We start from the raw sequence: 20,418 nt of genomic DNA, 5'->3' as shown, positions 1-20,418 counted from the left end.
ACTCTATTTTCTGATTCATTTTTGTTACTGTTATCATTTTGGTACTTTTAATTATTTAAAATAGTTGAATTCTTCAAAATATTGTCTTTTTCTGCAAAATAGTTTTCAAGAAGTTTTGAAATTTTAATGATTTCATAGAGAAATTTCTAGATTTTACAATCTCGTTACCACAGTTAAATTCTCGTCATCGTCACTGATAGCTTCAAACTCGATTGCTTTTCGAGTTATGAATTTACTATATATTAATCGGCGAATCCAAACCTATCGACAGCTCGGGTTTTTCCTTCAAGAACCTGCCTGTAAAAAGTTTCTTAAAAAAATCTGTTGAAGTTGAACCATTTTCGAAAGTTGTGCAGACAGGATATCTTTGTTCTTCCTGAACCGCTTCTTTCATACACATTGCCTTGTACTATGGTTTAAAGTAGGTTATACAGGTGTTCATTGCCCATTCTATGATCTAGATATTTCAACTTATAACCTTGTCTCTCTAAGAGACTCATAATCTGCTAATGTAGCACCACACATCAAACATGTTGAGTTTTTTCATCGATATCTCAGGTAAAGTGCAAGATTCCATTTCATACAGAAGAACAGGGAAGACGTGGATCTCTCAATACGCGGAATTATATTCCTGTCATATTCCTATGTCGGAATATGACCATAGTGGTCAACATCCTATTAGGGAAATGGATGGCCGAGTATAAGTTAGATACTTCGTGCATTCTAAGCGCACAAACCTAAACTGATTAGAGTGATGTTGGAGTGACTAATTGATTATAGAAAATGTATACTTACCCAGGTGAATACGGCTTACAGACATTCAAATCTTTATCCCATCCGCAGTACGGATCATGTACGCATCTGAGGCAGTTGTCGTACCTTCTGTTGCACATCACCAAATCCACTTGTTTTACTCTATGATCAGAAGCTACGTAGAGAGCTTTATGTGTTTTAGAAATCTCCATGACTTGGATGGGTTCTCCTGGAGTTACGTCAAAGACATCTAAAAGAATCGAGGATGAATCTTCTTCCCTTGCCCATTCCACAATCTTGTGAACTCTTCCGTCGTCTAGAGAAGAAACAAAAAAGAATTTAAGCAAAAAATAAAATATTTTAACACAATTTTTCTTTGACAAATCGGTACAAAGTGAAAATTTAGTCCTACCTACTAAGTTGTACTAGGCCTAGGCTTCCTTATAGAATCCTTTTACTGAAGTGAAAAAAAAAATAATAATAATAACGGATTTATTACGGCTGTCGCCGCTTCTCCGCCCCCAATTTCCATCTTTTTCTGTCATATGCAGTTGCCTCTTCTAAGTCTCTTGCCGCCATTGCTTCATCAATATCGTTGCGCCAACTTCTCCGTGGTCGTCCTCTCTTTCTTCTTTCAGGAGGGATCCATTCCAGTACTCTCCTAGGCCATCTGTACTCTGGCATTCTTTTAACATGTCCGAACCAGATTAATTATTTTCTTTCTATGTCATCATTGATATTTCTCTCCATTTTCATTTCGTTTCTTATTTGTTCGTTTCTAACTCTCTCCAGTTTCGATCTACCGCAGCTTCGTCTCAGATAATCCATTTCTGTCGTCATAAGTTTGTTTCTATTAGCTTTGGTGACGTCCCATACTTCCGAACCGTAAAGTGTAATACTTTGAACTATACTACCGTAAATGTGTTTTTTGGTTTCTCGTCGAATTGTTTTTTTTTGCCAGAGAAGAGAGTTTAAGGCACGGGTCGCTGCTCTGCCCTTGTTTATTCTTTCCCTGATTTCATCTGCGCTATTTCCCTTCTTGTTGAAAATGACCCCCAAATATTTGCAGGATTGCACGCCTTTGATTTTGTCGTCTTCCAAGACTAGGTCACATATTTCATCTGTTCCCACTGAGAGATATTCACATTTTGTCATATTCATGTTTAGACCTGCCACCTCATATTCTTCTTGCAGTTTTCTTACCATATAGCTAAGATCGAAGATAGCTAAGAAAAAAAAAATACAGAAACTAAAAAGCAAAACTGCTGTAGCCAAAAACCAGAGCAATATTAAGCCGCTTTTTTTTTCTCTTGAAAGATCGACTTCCAATTTTATATCCAATGAAGGTTGAGTTCCCCTTGGGCAGTTTAGCTTATGTCGCTTAATCGCATCTTTTAATGTTTTATTTAAATGTACATCTTTATGATTATTTTCACTATACCTAACGATTTATTGCATTTGATTTCAATGTTTGTTGTGTATATTAATTACTTACTAGTTCCAGCATAATAGACAGTATAATCCAATACATCTCCACCAATATCAACTTTCACTTTGTCCACTACCAATCTAGTGAAGAAAACATCTCTCTTGAAGAACACAGGCTTCTCATTCTCATGCATTACGGCGGAATCCATCAAGGGGTGGCTTCTGATAAAGTTAAGAACGGAATCTGGGAGCGTTTCTGTATCGTTGACGCACGTGCCCGGTCTTGGTTCGGGTACTTTGCCTGACAAAACTGGTAGCCAAGCTGAAAAACGAAAATTCAAAATAATTTTTAAGAAACCTCTTAAATAATTGCGAAGTATACGGGAAAATATTAGTTTGCGTAGATTTCCAACTCTTCCAAATAATTAAGTTCAGTTAGTATACTATATTAAAATCAACCCGTAAATCATTATATGTAACCACTATCACCTCTTAACAAAGAAACATACATATTGATTAGGGTTTTATGAAAGAATATAGGCGCTTAAATATAAGCGTCTATATTCTTTGGTTTTATTGTGATCTGCTGAGGTGTGTTATACAATTAAATCCATCCTTTCGAAAAGGACACAAGTCGATTGATTAAAACTTTCGTTCCGTTTCACTAGAAAGTGGCATAAGTCCAGGACTTGTGTAGTTTTCAAACAGATTTTAATTTTTGTCTGCCTTTTATATTGACTTGTGATATATGAAAATGTACCCTTGTCACAGAAAATATGTAAAACGCTTTAAGAACTAAAATGGCACCGAAAAGTGATTTTTAAAAAAGTGTGACTTACGCCCTTTTCGAAATGGCTTTGGTATTCGATACAAAACCTGACACCAAAAGTTTATGTTAATTATGTTTAGTTTGCTTGTGTTACATCTGTTATGAGTTTGTGATTTTGCTGTAAATAACAACTAAATAGCTTTACTTCTCAAGCTGTACTAATGTCCTATGATTCAGTATTTCGCTGTATATACTATGTATTTACCTGAAGATGAAGATGCTTGTTCCTTGAATTTTCCACTAAACGCTTCTTGTATATCTGAGAGTGTAAAAGAGCAAATGGCTGAACCCATAAGACCATTTGTAGATGTAGTAAAAGTTCCATAGAATCTGTTGTCATCTCCTGGTACTTTATAGATGCTTTCTAAAAGTAAGAAAACCACAAATTAGTAAATATGAAATAAAGTTTTTGTAATTCTATATTATCGGTCTATTTATTAAATATAATATTTAAAAGTTATTCAGAATGAATCCTGTTCTTACATATACTTCGTTTATATATTTTAATATGCTAGAAAAATAATTGTATTTGTATAATTCAACGTTTGCAATATTAAGCGAACAAAACCGTAGGTTTAGCAGTCAATATCCCAACCACACACATTCATAATAATTTTTATACTTATTAAACGATGTAAAAAAGCATTATCGATTAAAAGAATAACGCTTATGGTTTGTGGAATATTGTCTACATGTCTTACAACAGTCTTAGAGACAAGATCAGAATTTCTAGATTGAAAGAAGAAAGCAAGGTGAAAATTTTTAGCTTCAAAGAGTTTGAACAATAAAAATCTCTTAAGCTATGGTTTGTTAGAACAGTGAGCGACACATAACTCACAGTCAGTCGAACGCCGCGCCCGTTCGTCAAAATCAAAGAAATGGTTCTCTATGAGAACGGTTTGTTAGGTTCTGCTGAGCTGCGCGCACTGCAGACCGATAGCCGTGTACGTCGACGGTGTGCGCTGGAATCAACTGCGATTTGATTTGGACGCAAACGTTCAGCTGAGCTCACAGCGTACACATCTATACCGAAATTATAATTGTATTCTTATATAGTTATTACTAGACTTCGGCAAATATGCAAATAAAAATGTAGAAAATATGCGCATAAATATGCACGTGTTTACCCGAAAATATGCAAATATTTTACAAAATATGCATACAAATAAATAAAAAAATCGTAAAATAGTAACAATTTTATTTAAAAAAAAAGTGTACATAACTAAATATTTCCTACTATTCATTAAGATTTACATTTATTTTAAGTACCTAACTACATCATTTTTAAGTATGAATAAACTTATTTAGAATTATGGTAACAATAAATGACCAAGTGGTGTTCAAAATTTTCTAACAAAAACTTGTGGCTTCTGTCTGAGTACATATATTTATATGGAAAAACTTCGTTCAACATCAACTGATGTAACGGGAGCATTTTTCAAACTAACCAAAACATTTGGTTCTAAATTAATTGTTTCCGAAATATTTCCAGCTAGAACACTGACTACTTCAGAAAGAATATGGTAACCTTTATTTTTTTCCATAGTAGCTTCAAATTTTTTTAAAATATCTTTTCCAATATTACCTCTAACGTTCCGACAACATGACGCAAATTCTTTTATTAATGCTGTACTTTCGAACAATGACAGTTTTGGTGATTCTAACTGAGTAATTGTTTTTTGAACAAAACTAAAATTTGATTTTATAAATGAAAGTTCTTGTTGAAGCAAGTTACTCTGAAAAGTTTGTTTAGAATCCAAAAGAGATTGGGAACTTTCATCTGTTAACGTATCAATTATGTTCTTTATTTTAACAAAATGATCTGCATAACAATTAGCTGCTTCTAACCATGTTCCCCATCGCGTTGAAATAGGTTGTGTTGGAAGAGGAATGTTAGGTAGCATTTCTTTATAAAGTTGAATTCTTATAGGAGATTTAAGAAATACTTTTTTGACACTGGATATCATGGTATTTACAAGAGGAAACTTTTTTCGTATTTCCTCTGCAACTCTGTTTAATCCATGCGCTACACAAGTAACATGTGTTAAATCTGGAAAAAATATTTTTAAATTTTGTCCTGCTTTCACCATATAAGGAGCAGCATCCGATAAAATAAGCAGTAATTTATTAGAAGGAATAGTTGTCGGAAGAAAAAAAGTTGCTAATGTTTCTTGTATAAAACGCGAAATTGTTAAAGCATTTGTTTTCTCAAGTTGCTGGCATGAAATAAGATGAGATTTTGGTAAGGTATCTTCTTTAAGAACACCAATCAATAAATGAGCAATATACTTTCCTGAGGAATCAGTGGTTTCGTTTACAGATATGTAAAAATAATTATCTGCAATTTCTTCCTTAATATTAATTAACACCGACGAGTATAGCCCGTTCACATTATTTCTTCTTAGAGACCGATCACTTGGAACATTAAGTTTGCAATATTTTTTTAGAAACGAACTAAAATTTACATTTGCTAATTTTGAAAGCGGTATGTTTGCAGACACTAATGCGCGACACAAGTCTTCATTAAAAGTTTCTTGCTCATCTAATTTTTTTGAAGTAGATTGGAAACATTTAGCCATTGAAGTTTGATGTTTTCCTCCTATTTTTCCTTTTTTTGCAATGTGTGAAGCAGTTCTCACATGTTATGTCTATCTGAAATTTCTTCTCACATGCTATCTATAAATAAAAATAAAAACCTTTATTTTAACCCAACTTTAAAATATAAAAATATACAAGGTGTTATTGGTTAATCAAATAACTGGTTTGAAAAAAAAAACACTCGCTAAGTGTTTTAAATGCAGTATTAATCCACAAATTAGTTTTTGTTACTAACCATTAGTACATCATATAACATTTTAAAATTCAACAAAAGTTTTTTTTTTGTTAATTCAATTACAATAAAAATAATTGTGTTTTAGAATAGCTGACTTCATAAAAAAAAGTAAAGGTGAAAAATTTTTCTAAATACACACCATTGTATTGTACCATGGACAATTTTTTCTCACTAAAGGAAGCTATTTTTCATTTAAAAGCAACCTACGAGTACTAAATTTCAAGTAAATACGTTTATTGGTTTTAAAGTTATTGTTGTTATTAACTAAAAGAATTTATTTTTTTTTAATTTTAACACCCTGTATCTCGAAAAGTAAATAAGTTTGACCCCTCATTAACTATATCGTTTTGTTCAATTTTTCGAGAATTATCTACAGTCAAACGTTGTAAGTGTCATTTGGAAACACCCTGTATGTATGAAATATTAGATATTTAATAGAAAATATTAGATACTTACAATTTTGCCACAGACTGAACAATAGATTTTTCCCATATCCATAGACAGCTCTTTATAAGGTTTAATCCAAGTTGAAGCACTGGTTGTTTTAGGCATTATAAAATCACAATCTTCCTTTTTGTTACGCACAACGAGTGTTTACGCTGTGAATATCAAAACAAAAATGATTTACAAATCTGAGTATCAAATTAGAAATGTTTAGGTACCTAATTCAATAAACTGGGAGATTTTGGAAAATCCCTAAATTAGGAACAAAACTATTAGCCGTTTACCTGCTGTTAAGATACAATAAATTGTAGATAGATTTGGGGATTAGATCATAAAATGCAAATGAGCGAACCCTTAGCGATTATCCAATAACTGAATGCCTCAGTGACCGAGACTTTCTAAGAATGTTGAGGGCTACTTAAATTGATCTTCTTTGAAATTGTAAATGTTTTGTACCTGTAGAGATTACGTACTTAGATCATTTCTTGATTAAAATGACTACAAAATTTTATACAAGAATTGAAATAAATTGGTATGTTTAAAAATTTTCAAATACAGTATAAAAATCTGAACTTTTATGCACTTTATGCAAACTTTTATACAAATATGCCAAAATATGAAATATTTGCATAAAATATGCACATTATGCAAAATATGCAATATGCATATTTGCCGAAGTCTAGTTATTACTATTATAATAATTAAGTGATGTCTACTAAATTTTCTCCCGAGGAAGATGAAAGACTAGTGGATCTAGTACAAATCCCTGGAATGTCTAAAATATTCTCGAAATTTTTCCTCGTTTTGAAACAATCTTTCTTCGACTGTTAATTTAAAAGCACCTTCTGTATTAAGACATGAAAAAGTTTCGTTTACATTTTTATTTCTTTTATTTAAATTTAACGTTATCAACTCTTCTTCTTCCTCCTCTTCTTGAAGTAATAAAATTATTGCGTTAAGTTTGCGAGAATTCATTTTTTTAAACGTACAACCTTTGCGAGAATAAATAATTTCTAAACTTGTTTTCAGAGCGACAGAATATTTATGCAAATTAATCTAACAAACCGACTCAGCCAAAACTGCCGTGAGTCGAGTACAACAGATTCTGCTGTACGTGTATGCTGTGCGCTGCGCACTGTTCTAACAAACCGTAGCTTAAAATTCAATCCAAAACTATCATAATACAATCTTAAGAAACTAGCTCTGGTAAATAAGTTAGAATAGGGTTTTTTTCATTTTGTATATGAGCATATAAAAGGTAAAGTGTGAATAAATAGTATACCTAAGCTATAAGTTACTATATAATTTATTGAAACTATGTTTGGAGCTTTTCATGGGTACATTAAGTAGCTTAGCAGCTGTCACTGCTGGTCCAAAGCTAAGATAAAGATAATACGGTTAGGTTAGCAGTCGGCTACTTAATTCTACAATGAAAAGTAGAAGGAAAACGGGAACCAGGAAGGCGAAGGATTTCCTGGCTGAAAAATCTACCAACGTGGTTTACCACAACAACCACAAATCTTTTCAGAGCAGCCTCTTAAGATGGAAAACATCGTCACAACAAAGGCGACAAATAAGATGACGAACGTGAATACGAAAAATATAATGAGAGGGGCTTGGAACATAAATAGCCTTAATAACAGAGATCAGGAGAGGTAATAGAAAAACGATGATGGAAGAATATTTACTAATACTCGTATATAGTGGGATTTCAAATCAAAAGAGAATAACGGAAGGTGTAGCAATAATGATCCAAATGAAATATCATAAATAAACCTTTTTAATTGTCCGTTCCGCATAAAGTTTTAATTCACGTATTTCAAATTCCATTCTGTAAAAAGTTTCAATTCGGTGTCTTACATTTATATATTCAAACGAGAGTTTTTTTATAAACATTCGAATAACATCTCAAAATCAAATCAAAATCAAAATTTTAGTGTCTCATAGAATAAAATAATCAAAATTTAAATGTTTATTTTCAAATTGCCGTATCCCTAGTAGAATTCATTCAGTTATCGAGCCCTATCAGCTACTCATTTTCTGTAGATCTGAGGAAGGAATTACAAAGTTAAATAGGGCTATATAACCAAACCACTTGCCTTGCACAAGAATTGCAATATATTATTTCACTATTTTATTGTTAATTGACAAATCTATTTTTCATATTGCTATTAGATTAACCACCACCGAACTCAAATCGTTAAGCATGTTGTATTTTGTTTAAAAATAACATCAGATTGGGCAGCTGCACTAGAACCCGAAAAAGGAAGACCATATCGAAGATGAGACTCGAACAAAGAAAAATGTTATTTTGGAAGATGCTAAATTTATTTCCTTCGAAACAGATCTTATTGCACAGCACTCTGAGGCTAGTTTCTTACTTAATAAATCGATATGAAGTGACCATTTAAGGTTGCTGTCTATAAAAATACCAAAAAATGTTACAGAATCGACGATACTGATCTGCTGTTATTAAGAAGTAAGGGTTGAAGAGCTTCTTTATAGAATAATGCTACTATACTATAAAGGAGCTGTCTTATCCACGTTAAAAGAGAGTAAATTAGAATCGGACCAGGTTTTTATTTTAAGTAAATTAGAAGTTATAGTTGCACGAAGTGTTGCAATATTAGAGTTCCTCCAGGTGATACTGGTATCATCAGCAAAAAGAAACATTTTTAATCGATTAAGTTAGTAATGCCATTTATAAAGATAAAGAAAAGTAGAGGATCCAATATTGAACCTTGTGATACTCCACATACAATGCTTTTGTGACTAGAGTCAGTATCATTTGCTCTAACTAGTTGTTTCCTATTCCTTAAGTAAGATTGGAACAAAGATGTAAGATTTATACAATAAAAAGCTTTGGCATAGTCACAAAAAACAATGACAGTGTAAAGATTATTGTTTAGTGCTTAATAGACTTCATGTAGTACAGAACACATTGCATCACTGGTACATTTATTAGATAAAACGCCGATCTGACTGTGATAAAATGTTTTTTTTCAACGAAAAAGGACATAAGTCGGACTTTTCTAAGTCTCTCAATAATATTCGATAGGCCCGGTAGTAAGGCAATAGGTCTGTAGTTGCAGACACTTGATTTTTCACCACCCTTATGAATAGGAATAATAGTGGCTGTCTTTAGGCACTCCAAAGAATCCTTAATTAGTAAGACAAAGATTTCCAACCCATCAGCACTACAGAAAGATTTGCTTTTGATACCACTTATTTGGATCAGTTCATAGTTATCAACTGGTGGATTGAAGTTACTCACTGTATGATCCATCGCCAGGCCCTTATGGTCAAATATTTAGAACCTACACTGGAAGCTGTCATGCATGATGTCATCAAGATTGTAAATTTTATCAAGGACATGCACTAAACACGCGGCTATTTCGAGAATTATGTAAGGACGGTGAAGCTGAATATACGGACCTACTTTATTATACAGAAGTAAGGTGGCTTTCTCGCGGAAATGTACTAAATCGAGTATGGACTCTCAAAACTGAAGTCGAAATTTGGTTGATTAAAAAAATATTCTCGCAGATAAGTTAAAAACTCTTCCTGGGTTGCATATCTCGCATATTTAGCGGGCATTTTTAAGAGTATAAATATATTAAACAAAGAATTGCAAGGAAAGAATATTAATATCATTTCAGCGAGAGAAATAGTGTCAGCGTTTGGGTCAAAGCTGCAATATTGGAGACAGAAAGTAGAACCGAACAAGACAGCTACTTTTTCAAGGTTAGCTTTGTTTTTGGAAGATTGCGAAAATATTACTTTTGTTGACATCAAGGATACAATTGTAAGACATCTTATAAAACTCAGAAAGCGGTTTTCAGATTACTATCTATACTATTTATCTTTTTGAATGTCAAAAGCTGCAAAGGCTTTCAAAATTGTACATGAAGATGCGGTTAAAAACCGCATTTGGAACCGCATCTGCAAAACCGGTTGTTGCCATTTGGAACAACATATTTGTGCGAACAAGGCTTTTCCACTCTAATGAACATAAAAACGAAGAACAGAAATCGATTAAACGCTGAAGGCTGTGTTCAAATCGCTCTTACACCAAGTCCCAATTTTGAAGCAATTGTATCGAACATGAAACCTCTCCCATGAAAATTCGCCCCCACAGAAAATATAAGCAAATGATAATTTCTCGTTATTTTGTAATTCATATGATATTTTTCTTGTATGACAAAATAACAAGAAATTATCATTTACTTATATTTTCTGTGGGGGTGAAAGTTATGAATTACTAGGTATTACATTGATAAATTGAATAAATGATGTTTATATTAAATTTTTAATTATTGTTTTCTTTTCAAAATTATCATGGGGGCTATAACATGAAAGATGCTAAAAAGAGGCGATTTCGTTTTTTCTTGCTCTTCGCCATGGGGTAATATCAACTTACACAAAAATATTTTGGGGTAATGATTAAAAATGTTCCCCGACCGCTGGTAGGAGAATTAACGTGCATTGTAAAAAAGAAAAGATTCGAATATATTGACCAAGAATAATTGGGTAGCACAAACAACAGCGTATGAATATCAATCCACAAATTGCTTTCAAAAATTTTTAAATTAAGAAATTATTAGATTTAAACTGAATATGTTTGTAAATTGGTGTGGGTGACAAAAAAACTAACTCACTAGACATAGTTTGTAGATGGCTGTTCGTAAGTATGTAACGTGTTTATTACGAAGCATATTCATGACATTATTTTGGCCGTTGTCCAATAAAGTTTTATTTGTACATTTCACGTTTGTATACTGTTAGCTGTCAGTCTCACTACACTTCATCAGTACAATTAATTTGACAGGCTACCTAGCAAAACGTTTTTGCGTTGCCAACTTAGAGTAATATAATAGTTTAATGATATTGCAAGAGCACTGAAAGTGTCGTAAAACTTAAATAACTTGCTGTTACAAAATAAACGACACACAAATGACTAAAGTTTTGATTTAACATATTTTTAACATGTTTAACGGTAACTATACGTATGGAATAGACACATAAAACAAACCGCGAGAAATTATTGATTTTGATTAAATTGATTTGTATAAGATTCATGTTAACAAAAATTGGCGTATGCACAGAAAAAGCATAGCGCAAACCAAACGTTGCAAAAGAAACGATAATAAAATTGCCAACGTTTCAAAAATAACCAGATACATCAAAACTATGATAGGAGGCCAGTAGTTTAACTATCTTTATCTTTCTATTTAGATCAGAGTATTTGACACTGAGGCTTGTACACAATTTATATTAGAAACAAAAAGTCCCTGTTCTGGTAAACGACAAAATTTGAATTCAAAAAGGTGTCGAACAAGATTTTGCTCCATCAACAACATTCGATATGCGGATAACATAGAGATCATGGCTGAAAGTATTAAAATTTCTTAAAGATGAGTTACTTCAGAATGTTCCAATAACGGACTGGGCATACATACATCAAAGACAAAGTTACTTACGGTTAATACAAGACGATGAGTCTATGCATCTAATTGTCGACAATGAACCGATTACAAGAGTTTTCTGAAGCATTTATGAAACTTACTGCTTCTTCTTCTTCTAATGGCGCTACAACCCTTTGTGAGTCTTGGCCTGCTTAACAATGTTCTTCCATTCTGCCCTGTCGGGTACTTTCCTTCCCCACTGCCTGATGTTCATGGTTTTAAGATCCCTCTCTACGTCGTCTCTCCATCTTTTACGGGGCCTTCCTCTTGTTCTGTTTCCTTGGGGCTTCCATCTCTGGACTACTTTTACAGCTCGATTATCTGGCATTCTTTCTAGGTGACCAAGCCAGTTTAGTCTTTGTGACTTTACAAATCTGACAATATCTGCGCTCTGCATTAGTTCATCCAGCTCGTGGTTCATTTTAATTCTCCACGAACTATCGCTGCATTGGGTTGGTCCAAATATCTTCCTTAGTATTTTGCGCTCAAATATTCTCAGTTGATTTTCATCAGTGGTTGAGAGGGTCCACGTTTCACATCCATATGTGACCACTGGTCTAATTACTGTTTTGTAGATTCTCAGCTTAGACTCACGATTCAGTAACTTACTTTTCATTAAGTCTTTGTATGCATAAAAGAAACTTACCGCTGCACTCTGTAATTATCAACTGAACCTTCAAATAAGAAATAATTTGCTACAATACATCTGTGTATTCTTTGTTTCTGTCTCTCTTGTGGTTTCCTCATTACTGAGGATAGTGATTTCTTACAATTTTTCTCCATTGATCTCTATCTTCAGCTGCTCTTCGCAGAATCAGTTTCCAGCTGAATTCTTAATTTGGTCGGACAATCTAGTTGGTGATCGTCCTCTTGATCTTTTTCCTGGAACGTTTCCAGAAACAATTAATCTCTCTAAACTATCGTCACCTCTGCAAACCACGTGACCAAAAAATTGCAGAATACATTGCAGACATATTGTGGACAGACTCTTGTAATCTCGAGTTGGTTTAGGATGAAAACGTTTGTCCTATGAGCTGTCCAAAGTATGCGTAGCATTCTTCTCCAGCACTGCATCTCAAAGGCATAAATTTTTTGCGCTCGCGTCCGAGAAGAGTCCAAGTTTCTGTCCCGTATAGCAATATGGAGAATACAAGGTCATTCACCAGTCTCATCTCTATATTTTAAGAGATAGATCTGTCTTTCCAAACTTTAGTTAGGCGACACGTCGCATTTTTTGCCATACCAACACGACTCCGAACTTCTGCTTCACAGTTACCATCGTTAGTTATACTAGACCGGAGATAGACAAAACTTTCCACTCTCTGGTATTCCTGTAACATGTTAGTCAGTTGAATACTGTGGAATCTATCGACCACCATTATTTTTGTCTTTATTGATTTTCAGACCAACTTTATTGCTTTCGAACTCAACTCTTCGCAGGAGATTAAATATTTCTTGCTCATTTGCTGCTATAAGTGTAGTGTCTTCAGCAACTCTTAAATTGGAGATTTTTCTATCAGCTACTGTTACTTCACCGGCCCATCCATCTAAAGCCATCCTCATGATATGTTCTCCATAAATGTTGAATAACACGCATCCTTATCTAACACCAGTCTCGGTCTTGAATTGGTTTGAGAACTTCTGATCTAGTCGTACTGTTGCTATATTGGACGTACAGATTTTTAATAAGTGTCACCAGGTGCATTGGTGTACACATTTCTATTAAAATGGACCACAGATTTATCCAGCTCAATCAAATGCCTTTTGGTAGTCAACGAAGCATATAATCATAGGTACTTGAAATTCTTTAGACTTTTCAATGAGTTGTCTTAGGTTCAGGATTTGTTCCCATGTATCTTTACCCTTAACAAACCCCACTTGCTCCTGAGGTATTTGGTAATGTAGATAGGTTTTTATTTAAATTGAGGTATTTTCCTGAATTCCAATGTAATCCTTTGTTACCTAGTAACTGTAGTATTTCACCTGGTATCGAATCAATGCCTGGAGATTTATTTCTCTTTAGCAATTTAATCGCATCTTTGACCAGCGAGTAAGACAGTATGCTGGTACCTCGTTATTTTTATATAACTCGCCACAGTAGTTTCGCCATGTTTCCAATATTTCGTCAGTATCATTCTTTAGATTACCTTCCTTTCCAAACATACGTCAAGGAAAAGGAAAACTTGAATACTTGAGCATATAATGAGGGGTACCAGATACTGGATAGTGCAGTTAATACTCGAAAATATAGAGGTAAAGAGACTGGACTTGTATATAGTCTTGATTATTAAGAGATAAGTTGCTACATACCGCACATAATCGAAAAAAATATCGACACATTGTCATACAGGGTACCAGGGAATCACAAGGGAGTGTATCAGTTCTAGTACTGAACAGGCTACGTATGACATTCAATCGTTAGAACATAAATATTGTTGCGAGCTTTGCTGATACATAGCTATTCTAGTGGTAGGACATACGAGTAACACGTCAGATAAGTTGCAGATAAGTTGCAGATAAGAAATAAAATTCATTCTAGGACCCGAAACTAGTGAATCAAATCTACAAGTCTTAAGTTTCCGTTGAGAGAAAAACAAAATTGTCTAATAGTCTATCAATAAATAGACATAAATAGAAATAAGCAAAGAAGAAGAAGTAATGCAAGCGGTGAAGTCATCAAAGAATAGCAAAGCTCCAGGACCAGACGAGCTACCAGCGGATATACTAAAGTTGATAGAAGAAGATCGAATCCATTTGTTAGTAGACTTATTTAACAAGATTTATGAAAACAGTATAATTCCTGAAGAACGGCTAAGATCAACCTTTGTCCCTCTTCCCAAGAAGGCACATGGTAAGCATTGCAGTGATCATCGCACGATCAGTCTGATGAGCCACACCTTAAAAATATTCCTCAAAATAATTCACAATAGAATTTACAGAAAATTGGAAGAAGATATCGGAGAAACTCAGTTTGGATTCCGGTAGGGATATGGAACTCGCGAAGCATTATTTGCCTTTGAAATCTTGACACAGAGGTGTTTGGATGTGAATCAAGATGTATTTGCTTATTTCATTGATTACAACAAGGTGTTTGATAACGTCAAGCATGACCAACTTTTAGAGATCTTGGAAGCTAAACAGTTAGACACTCGCGATATAAGAATAATATCTACTCTGTATTATAATCAGAAGACAGCCGCACGCATCGAAAATAGCACAACAAATGAAATTCAAATTAAAAAAGGAGTTAGACAAGGATGTGTGCTGTCACCAATGCTATTTAATCTCTATTCGGAAGAAATTATGAAGAAAGCATTGGAGGAAGAAGAGATTGGGATAAAAGTTAACGGCCAACCAATTAATAATATTAGATACACAGATGATACGATTTTAATGCCGGAGACAGTAGAAGACCTGCAAGCCATTTTAAACAAGGTAGTCACAGCTAGTGAGGATAAAGGGTTAACAATGAACGTCAAGAAGACAAAATTCATGATTATTTCAAAAAAACAAAGATTGAATGCAAACCTGTACATTCACAATAACGAAATCGAACGGGTGCACAAATATAAATATTTGGGAACAGGCGTTAATAACAACAATGACATCACAGAAGAAATAAAAACTAGAATTGGAAAGGCTAGAGCTGCTTTTGTTAATATGAAGGACATTCTGGGAAGTCATGACATTAACTTAAACCTGAAAATGGGATTGGTTAGATGCTATATCTTCTCGATACTGCTGTACGGAGTAGAGACTTGGACTTATATGGACCGATAAACTAGAGGCCTTCGAAATGTGGATATACAGAAGAATTTTGAAAATACCTTGGACAGACAAAATAACAAATAGTGTAGTTCTTCGAAGAATGAACAAAGAACGGGAGCTGTTGATCACCATCAAGAGAAGAAAGTTGGAATATCTTGGTCATGTGATGAGAGAGGAAAAGTACCGATTGCTCCAGTTAATTATCCAAGGAAAGATTCAGGGCAAACGAAGCGTGGGGAGACGACGTATATCTTGGCTGCGCAATTTAAGAGACTGGTTCCAGTGCACATCTAACCAATTATTTAGAGCAACAGCTTCAAAGATACGAATAGCAATGATGATTGCCAAACTCCGTAGGGGAGAGGGCACTTGAAGAAGAAGAAGAAGTCTATCAATAAATACTAAGATCAGTATGGACGTGAAAGCTAGAATATATACTCCATGCAGAGCAAGTTACTAGCAGAGACTTCATAGTCATGTGAATGTTGATGCTATACAGCTCCTTTACATCACCAATAAAACGAGGACTCATAAAGACAAAACCCTTACGCATTAAGCATAGTCAGATTATAGAAATTAAAGCATAGTAAGATGTAATGATGCTTATAATAAGGAAATCGTCGACAAATTAGATAAAAGATAAACTGATCATTGGCCAGCTTGCAATAGTCGCAATGCTGAAGGTACTGTTTTAAAGCAAAGGGAAATAACAAAATAACATAACAGGTAATAGAATTGAAATATTTAGTAATTAAATTATCTCGCCTCGGAAGCATGAAGAAAGATAGAAATTTAGAAGGAGAAAGTAGGAAAACACATAAATAGGGTGAACAGAGCAGTGGGTCATCTAATAGATACTATTCCATAAAATAACACTTTCAAGCACTTTCAAGGAAAGAAAAACTAAGAGCCTATACAACAATAAGTTCAATAATAGCAGAGACTGCAGAAACAAGAGCAGATACTGAACACTGCCATAAATATCAGCAAAACAAAAAAAATTAATACTAATTCCATTTTAGACATGTTTAGAAGAAGTAGCACAAAAGGCTTGTACTACAAATGGACTTGTAATACAACTCAAATTTTGGATGTTTGTGTTTAGGATGTGTATATATTATATAAGTATAAGATAAGATTATTTTGGGAATGTACTTTCTGCCCCAGTTACATTTTAGTCTTTATCAAATTCCAAAGCGGTGGATATACTCATATTTTTTATGCCATTACTAAGACAACCGCTAACCTGAGATCAAAGACGAAACAACGCCGATTACTTACGTATTTCATTGAAATAGAACGGGAATTCTCCGGGAATGGAACAGTTCAGTCGGGCTTTGAGATAAGTGGCCCAGTTCTGCGATAAGATATTCTTTCCTCCGGTGTCCTTTTTGCAGACTCTAGCTACTCTGGAGTAAACGCTTTTGCCGCAGTTGATGTATTCCACGGCGGTTTCTCTGAAGAAGAACAAAACGTATTCGCCGATATCGAAGGCGCCCACGAAGTTCGGTTCTGTAAAAAAAGAAATGGAAGTATTAGAAACATAGACGTACAAATAATTTTGTTATGTGATATAAGATATATGCAATTAAATTTTTTTAAACAAATGACAGTATTTACTATGAGGTAGAAGTTTTTGCTTATAGATGGGTTCTTCTACAGCACTATTAAGGGTGTCTGGTATGTTGTGTTTTTTCTGTTTATTCGTATATTTGGATAACTGTAGCAAAACATGTTTTAGCGTTAAATCACTAATAAGCGGCCCACAAATTGCGTTGTTGCTCGACGAGCAAGTCTATTCAAACAAAAATGTCGAATACGAGTTGCACACACACTTCAGTTTTGCTTCAGTTTTGTTTAGTAGTTTGTCCCAATATGAAAAAATGACCCTTGATGAGATCTTGATGACTATTTTTCTCATGTAAACTTGTTAACGGAATTAAAATTGGAACGTGGTGATTGGTTTAATTATTCCCCTGATCGTCAAACTCTCCTGATCATCAAACAATCCGCATTTGCAGACATACGTTTATAAAGCCAACTATTATTACTGAATTATTTTTTCATGTAGAATTACCCCATAAAATTTGCCATACTTATTTAAAAACAACCTGTATTGACGAAAAACAAGGCTAGTTGTTTTTTTACCTAATCTAACTTTTTTATTATCCAACATAAGCGAATGAGTCAAAAAATGGAATGTTAAGAAAACATGAGGCTATGGTTGCTAGAATGCTAGAATATTCCACAGAACCATGCGAACTTTGAGAAAAAAACACAGTTTGATTGGTACACCCTGTATACAATGACAATTTATCTGTCTAGCACCAATATTATTACAGCGATATTGCTAAAGAATAAGTCTATAACATATTAAAAAAATCACTTAAATCGGACAACAGGTTTAGGAAATTCGTGCCATCAAAAATGACCCATTTTTAAGACGGTGCATTAATTTTTTGGAGAAGTATATTTGTCCGCTTACAATTTTGAATAAAATAAAGTAAAAAAAATAAACCCTTTTAGTTTGTAAACACCTTATTAACTGTAGGAGGAGGTATACTTGCATTATTCTGGGATTCGTCTTCCTGGGTATTATTGTCATCGCCATAATAAGAATCATCGTCATTCTCTAAACTTGATAAACTAGAACGTGTGGTTTTGTTATCCTTGAAAAATGACAAATCATCATAATACCATATATTTGGTTTATATATGTCATCACTTCCAGTGCCGCTATGTTTTGATCTATTGACTTTATTAACTCCCTTCTGTAACCTGTTCTTAATTAATTAATCTTTTTCTTTGCTGATTCTTTTGTGGCATCAGCATCCACTTCTCTTAACTTTGCCAATGAACTTTCACGTGCTCTGTCTTTCTTAATTCGATCACTGTACTTATGACTTTTAATCTTCCACACACACGGAAAACTACGATAGAGTCCTAATGATAGAGTTCTATAAATTCTAATAAAAATGTTCTATTCATCTGGCGAAGATCCGGCATATTGAAATAATTCGTTGAGATATGTACACTTTGAATTTGAAATAGATATTTTTTTTTAAAAAATAAATTGAAAATAAAATAAAAAAATAAATGAATGTGCCGCTTATGGACAAATAGTCGGTTTTTAAAAATGTTGTAAGCACACACTTTAGATTTGTTCGAAATGAGGTGCTTATCGAACAAGTTCGACATACATAATCAAGCTGAAACTGATTATTCCATCACTTTTGAAAGCCAACAAAAACGACAGTTTTCAAGCTACACACTTCCGTTTTGCCTCATCTTTGTTCGAACAGACTTGTTCGTTGAACAAAACTGTTGAGCAATAACGCAATTTGTGGGCCGCTTTACCACATAGGTTAATTCTTATGTTGAAGTAAACAGTCATAAGTAAGTCATGTGTGTCCGATGCAGAGACGAGTAAGTATTACTTGTTCTTTTCTATTTTTTATTTTAGGTTTTCCAGGATATTGGTGTTTCTTCTTCTTCTCATTGCGCCGTCTCCTTTCGAAGGTTGGCGATCCAAATGGCAATTGTAGTTTTGGAAACTGCTGCGCGAAAGATCTCTGCGGATGAGCGGTCGAACCATCTCCTCAGGTCTTTCAGCCACGAGTTCTGGCGTCCTCCAACTGATCTTTTGCCCTGTACTTTTCCTTCCAGTATAACTTGAAGTAATTCATATCTTTCGCCTCTCAGCACATGACCCAAGTATTGCATTTTCCTCTCTTTGATTATTCTTAGTAATTCTTTTTGTTTACACATGCGACGAAGTACCTCAACATTAGTAACTCTTTGTACCCATGGAATCCTCAACATTCGTCTGTATATATACATCTCAAAGGCATCTATTCTTTTTTCAATTTCAGAGTCCATTGTCCAACTTTCACAGCCATACAGTAAGACAGAAAAAACGTAACATCTGATCATTCGGATTCTAAGCTGTAGACTAAGGTCTGATCTTGTAAAAATGTTTTAATGCTCATGAATGTTTTCCTTGCTTGTTCGATTCTTGATAGGATTTCTTTTTTTGGATTACACTGACTATTGATATTTGTTCCCAAATATTTTATGGAATTTACCTGTTCTATTATTTGACCCTTGGCATACACCTGTACGTTTATTGGTGTCTTTGAAAATACTAAAGTATTAGTTTTGGAAACGTTTAGATGTAAACCGAACATTTCGCTGTGGTGAACTACCGCATTTATTATATTTTGTAGTTCTTGTGCGTTGCTTGCTATTAAGACGGTATCATCAGCATATCTGATGTTGTCTATGCTGATTCCGTTAATCTTAATTCCGCCTTGGACCTCGTCTAATGCTTCTCTGAATATAGACTCCGAATACAAATTAAAGAGTAGCGGTGATAAGACGCAACCCTGTCTCACTCCTAGTCGGATTTGTATGTCTTCGGATGTTGTGTGCTCTGGTGTTTCTTGACTTCATATTGCCTGGTGGAGGCGATATTCTAAGATTGCTAATATATGTCAGAAATTTTTTGTTTGAAACATGATTTTAGGTCAGTATGTATCGATGTGTATTTTCTTCAGAGAACGAAATGGTCGGTGTGTTTTTGGCTATACACATTGTAATGACTTAAAAAAACTTATGAAGTATTTATTTACGTATTTCAAATTCCATGTTTTGTAAAGTTTTAATTCACATATTTCAAATTCCATTTAATTCAAAAAGCAGTAACTTTTGTGCGACCTTACATATCTTAATAATTTATACAGTTTCTAATAAGTACTTACTAACTTTTTACCGCGTTTTAAAATTTCAACAAATTTTTCTATTTCTAATTTAACTAAGCTGTCACTGTGCTTCAGAGGGCACGTAATGCTGTCGGTCCCTGCCTGAAAGTAGTCGTTAAGTCATGTTAGGAGCGTTTG

The 20,418-nt window shown here is 34.0% G+C and overlaps 1 protein-coding gene across 1 annotated transcript in view; it reads right to left on the bottom strand.

Annotated features, from left to right (window-relative positions):
• The window catches only part of Sema2a (Semaphorin 2a), a 1,119,544-nt gene that overhangs the window by 19,493 nt on the left and 1,079,633 nt on the right, over positions 1–20,418 (bottom strand). The window contains exons 7-10 of the mRNA XM_072536254.1: positions 16,802–17,032; positions 3,216–3,374; positions 2,249–2,503; positions 796–1,069 (exon numbers count right to left, since the gene is read on the bottom strand). Coding sequence (XP_072392355.1) covers positions 796–1,069; positions 2,249–2,503; positions 3,216–3,374; positions 16,802–17,032 — 919 coding nt within the window. The remainder of the gene's footprint in view (positions 1–795; positions 1,070–2,248; positions 2,504–3,215; positions 3,375–16,801; positions 17,033–20,418) is intronic.

This window comes from Diabrotica undecimpunctata, chromosome 1 (genome assembly GCF_040954645.1).
Source record: "Diabrotica undecimpunctata isolate CICGRU chromosome 1, icDiaUnde3, whole genome shotgun sequence".
Classification (NCBI taxonomy): domain Eukaryota; kingdom Metazoa; phylum Arthropoda; class Insecta; order Coleoptera; family Chrysomelidae; genus Diabrotica; species Diabrotica undecimpunctata.
The sequence above is the reverse complement of the archived record's forward strand: the minus strand, read 5'-3'. Positions and strand labels throughout refer to the sequence as shown.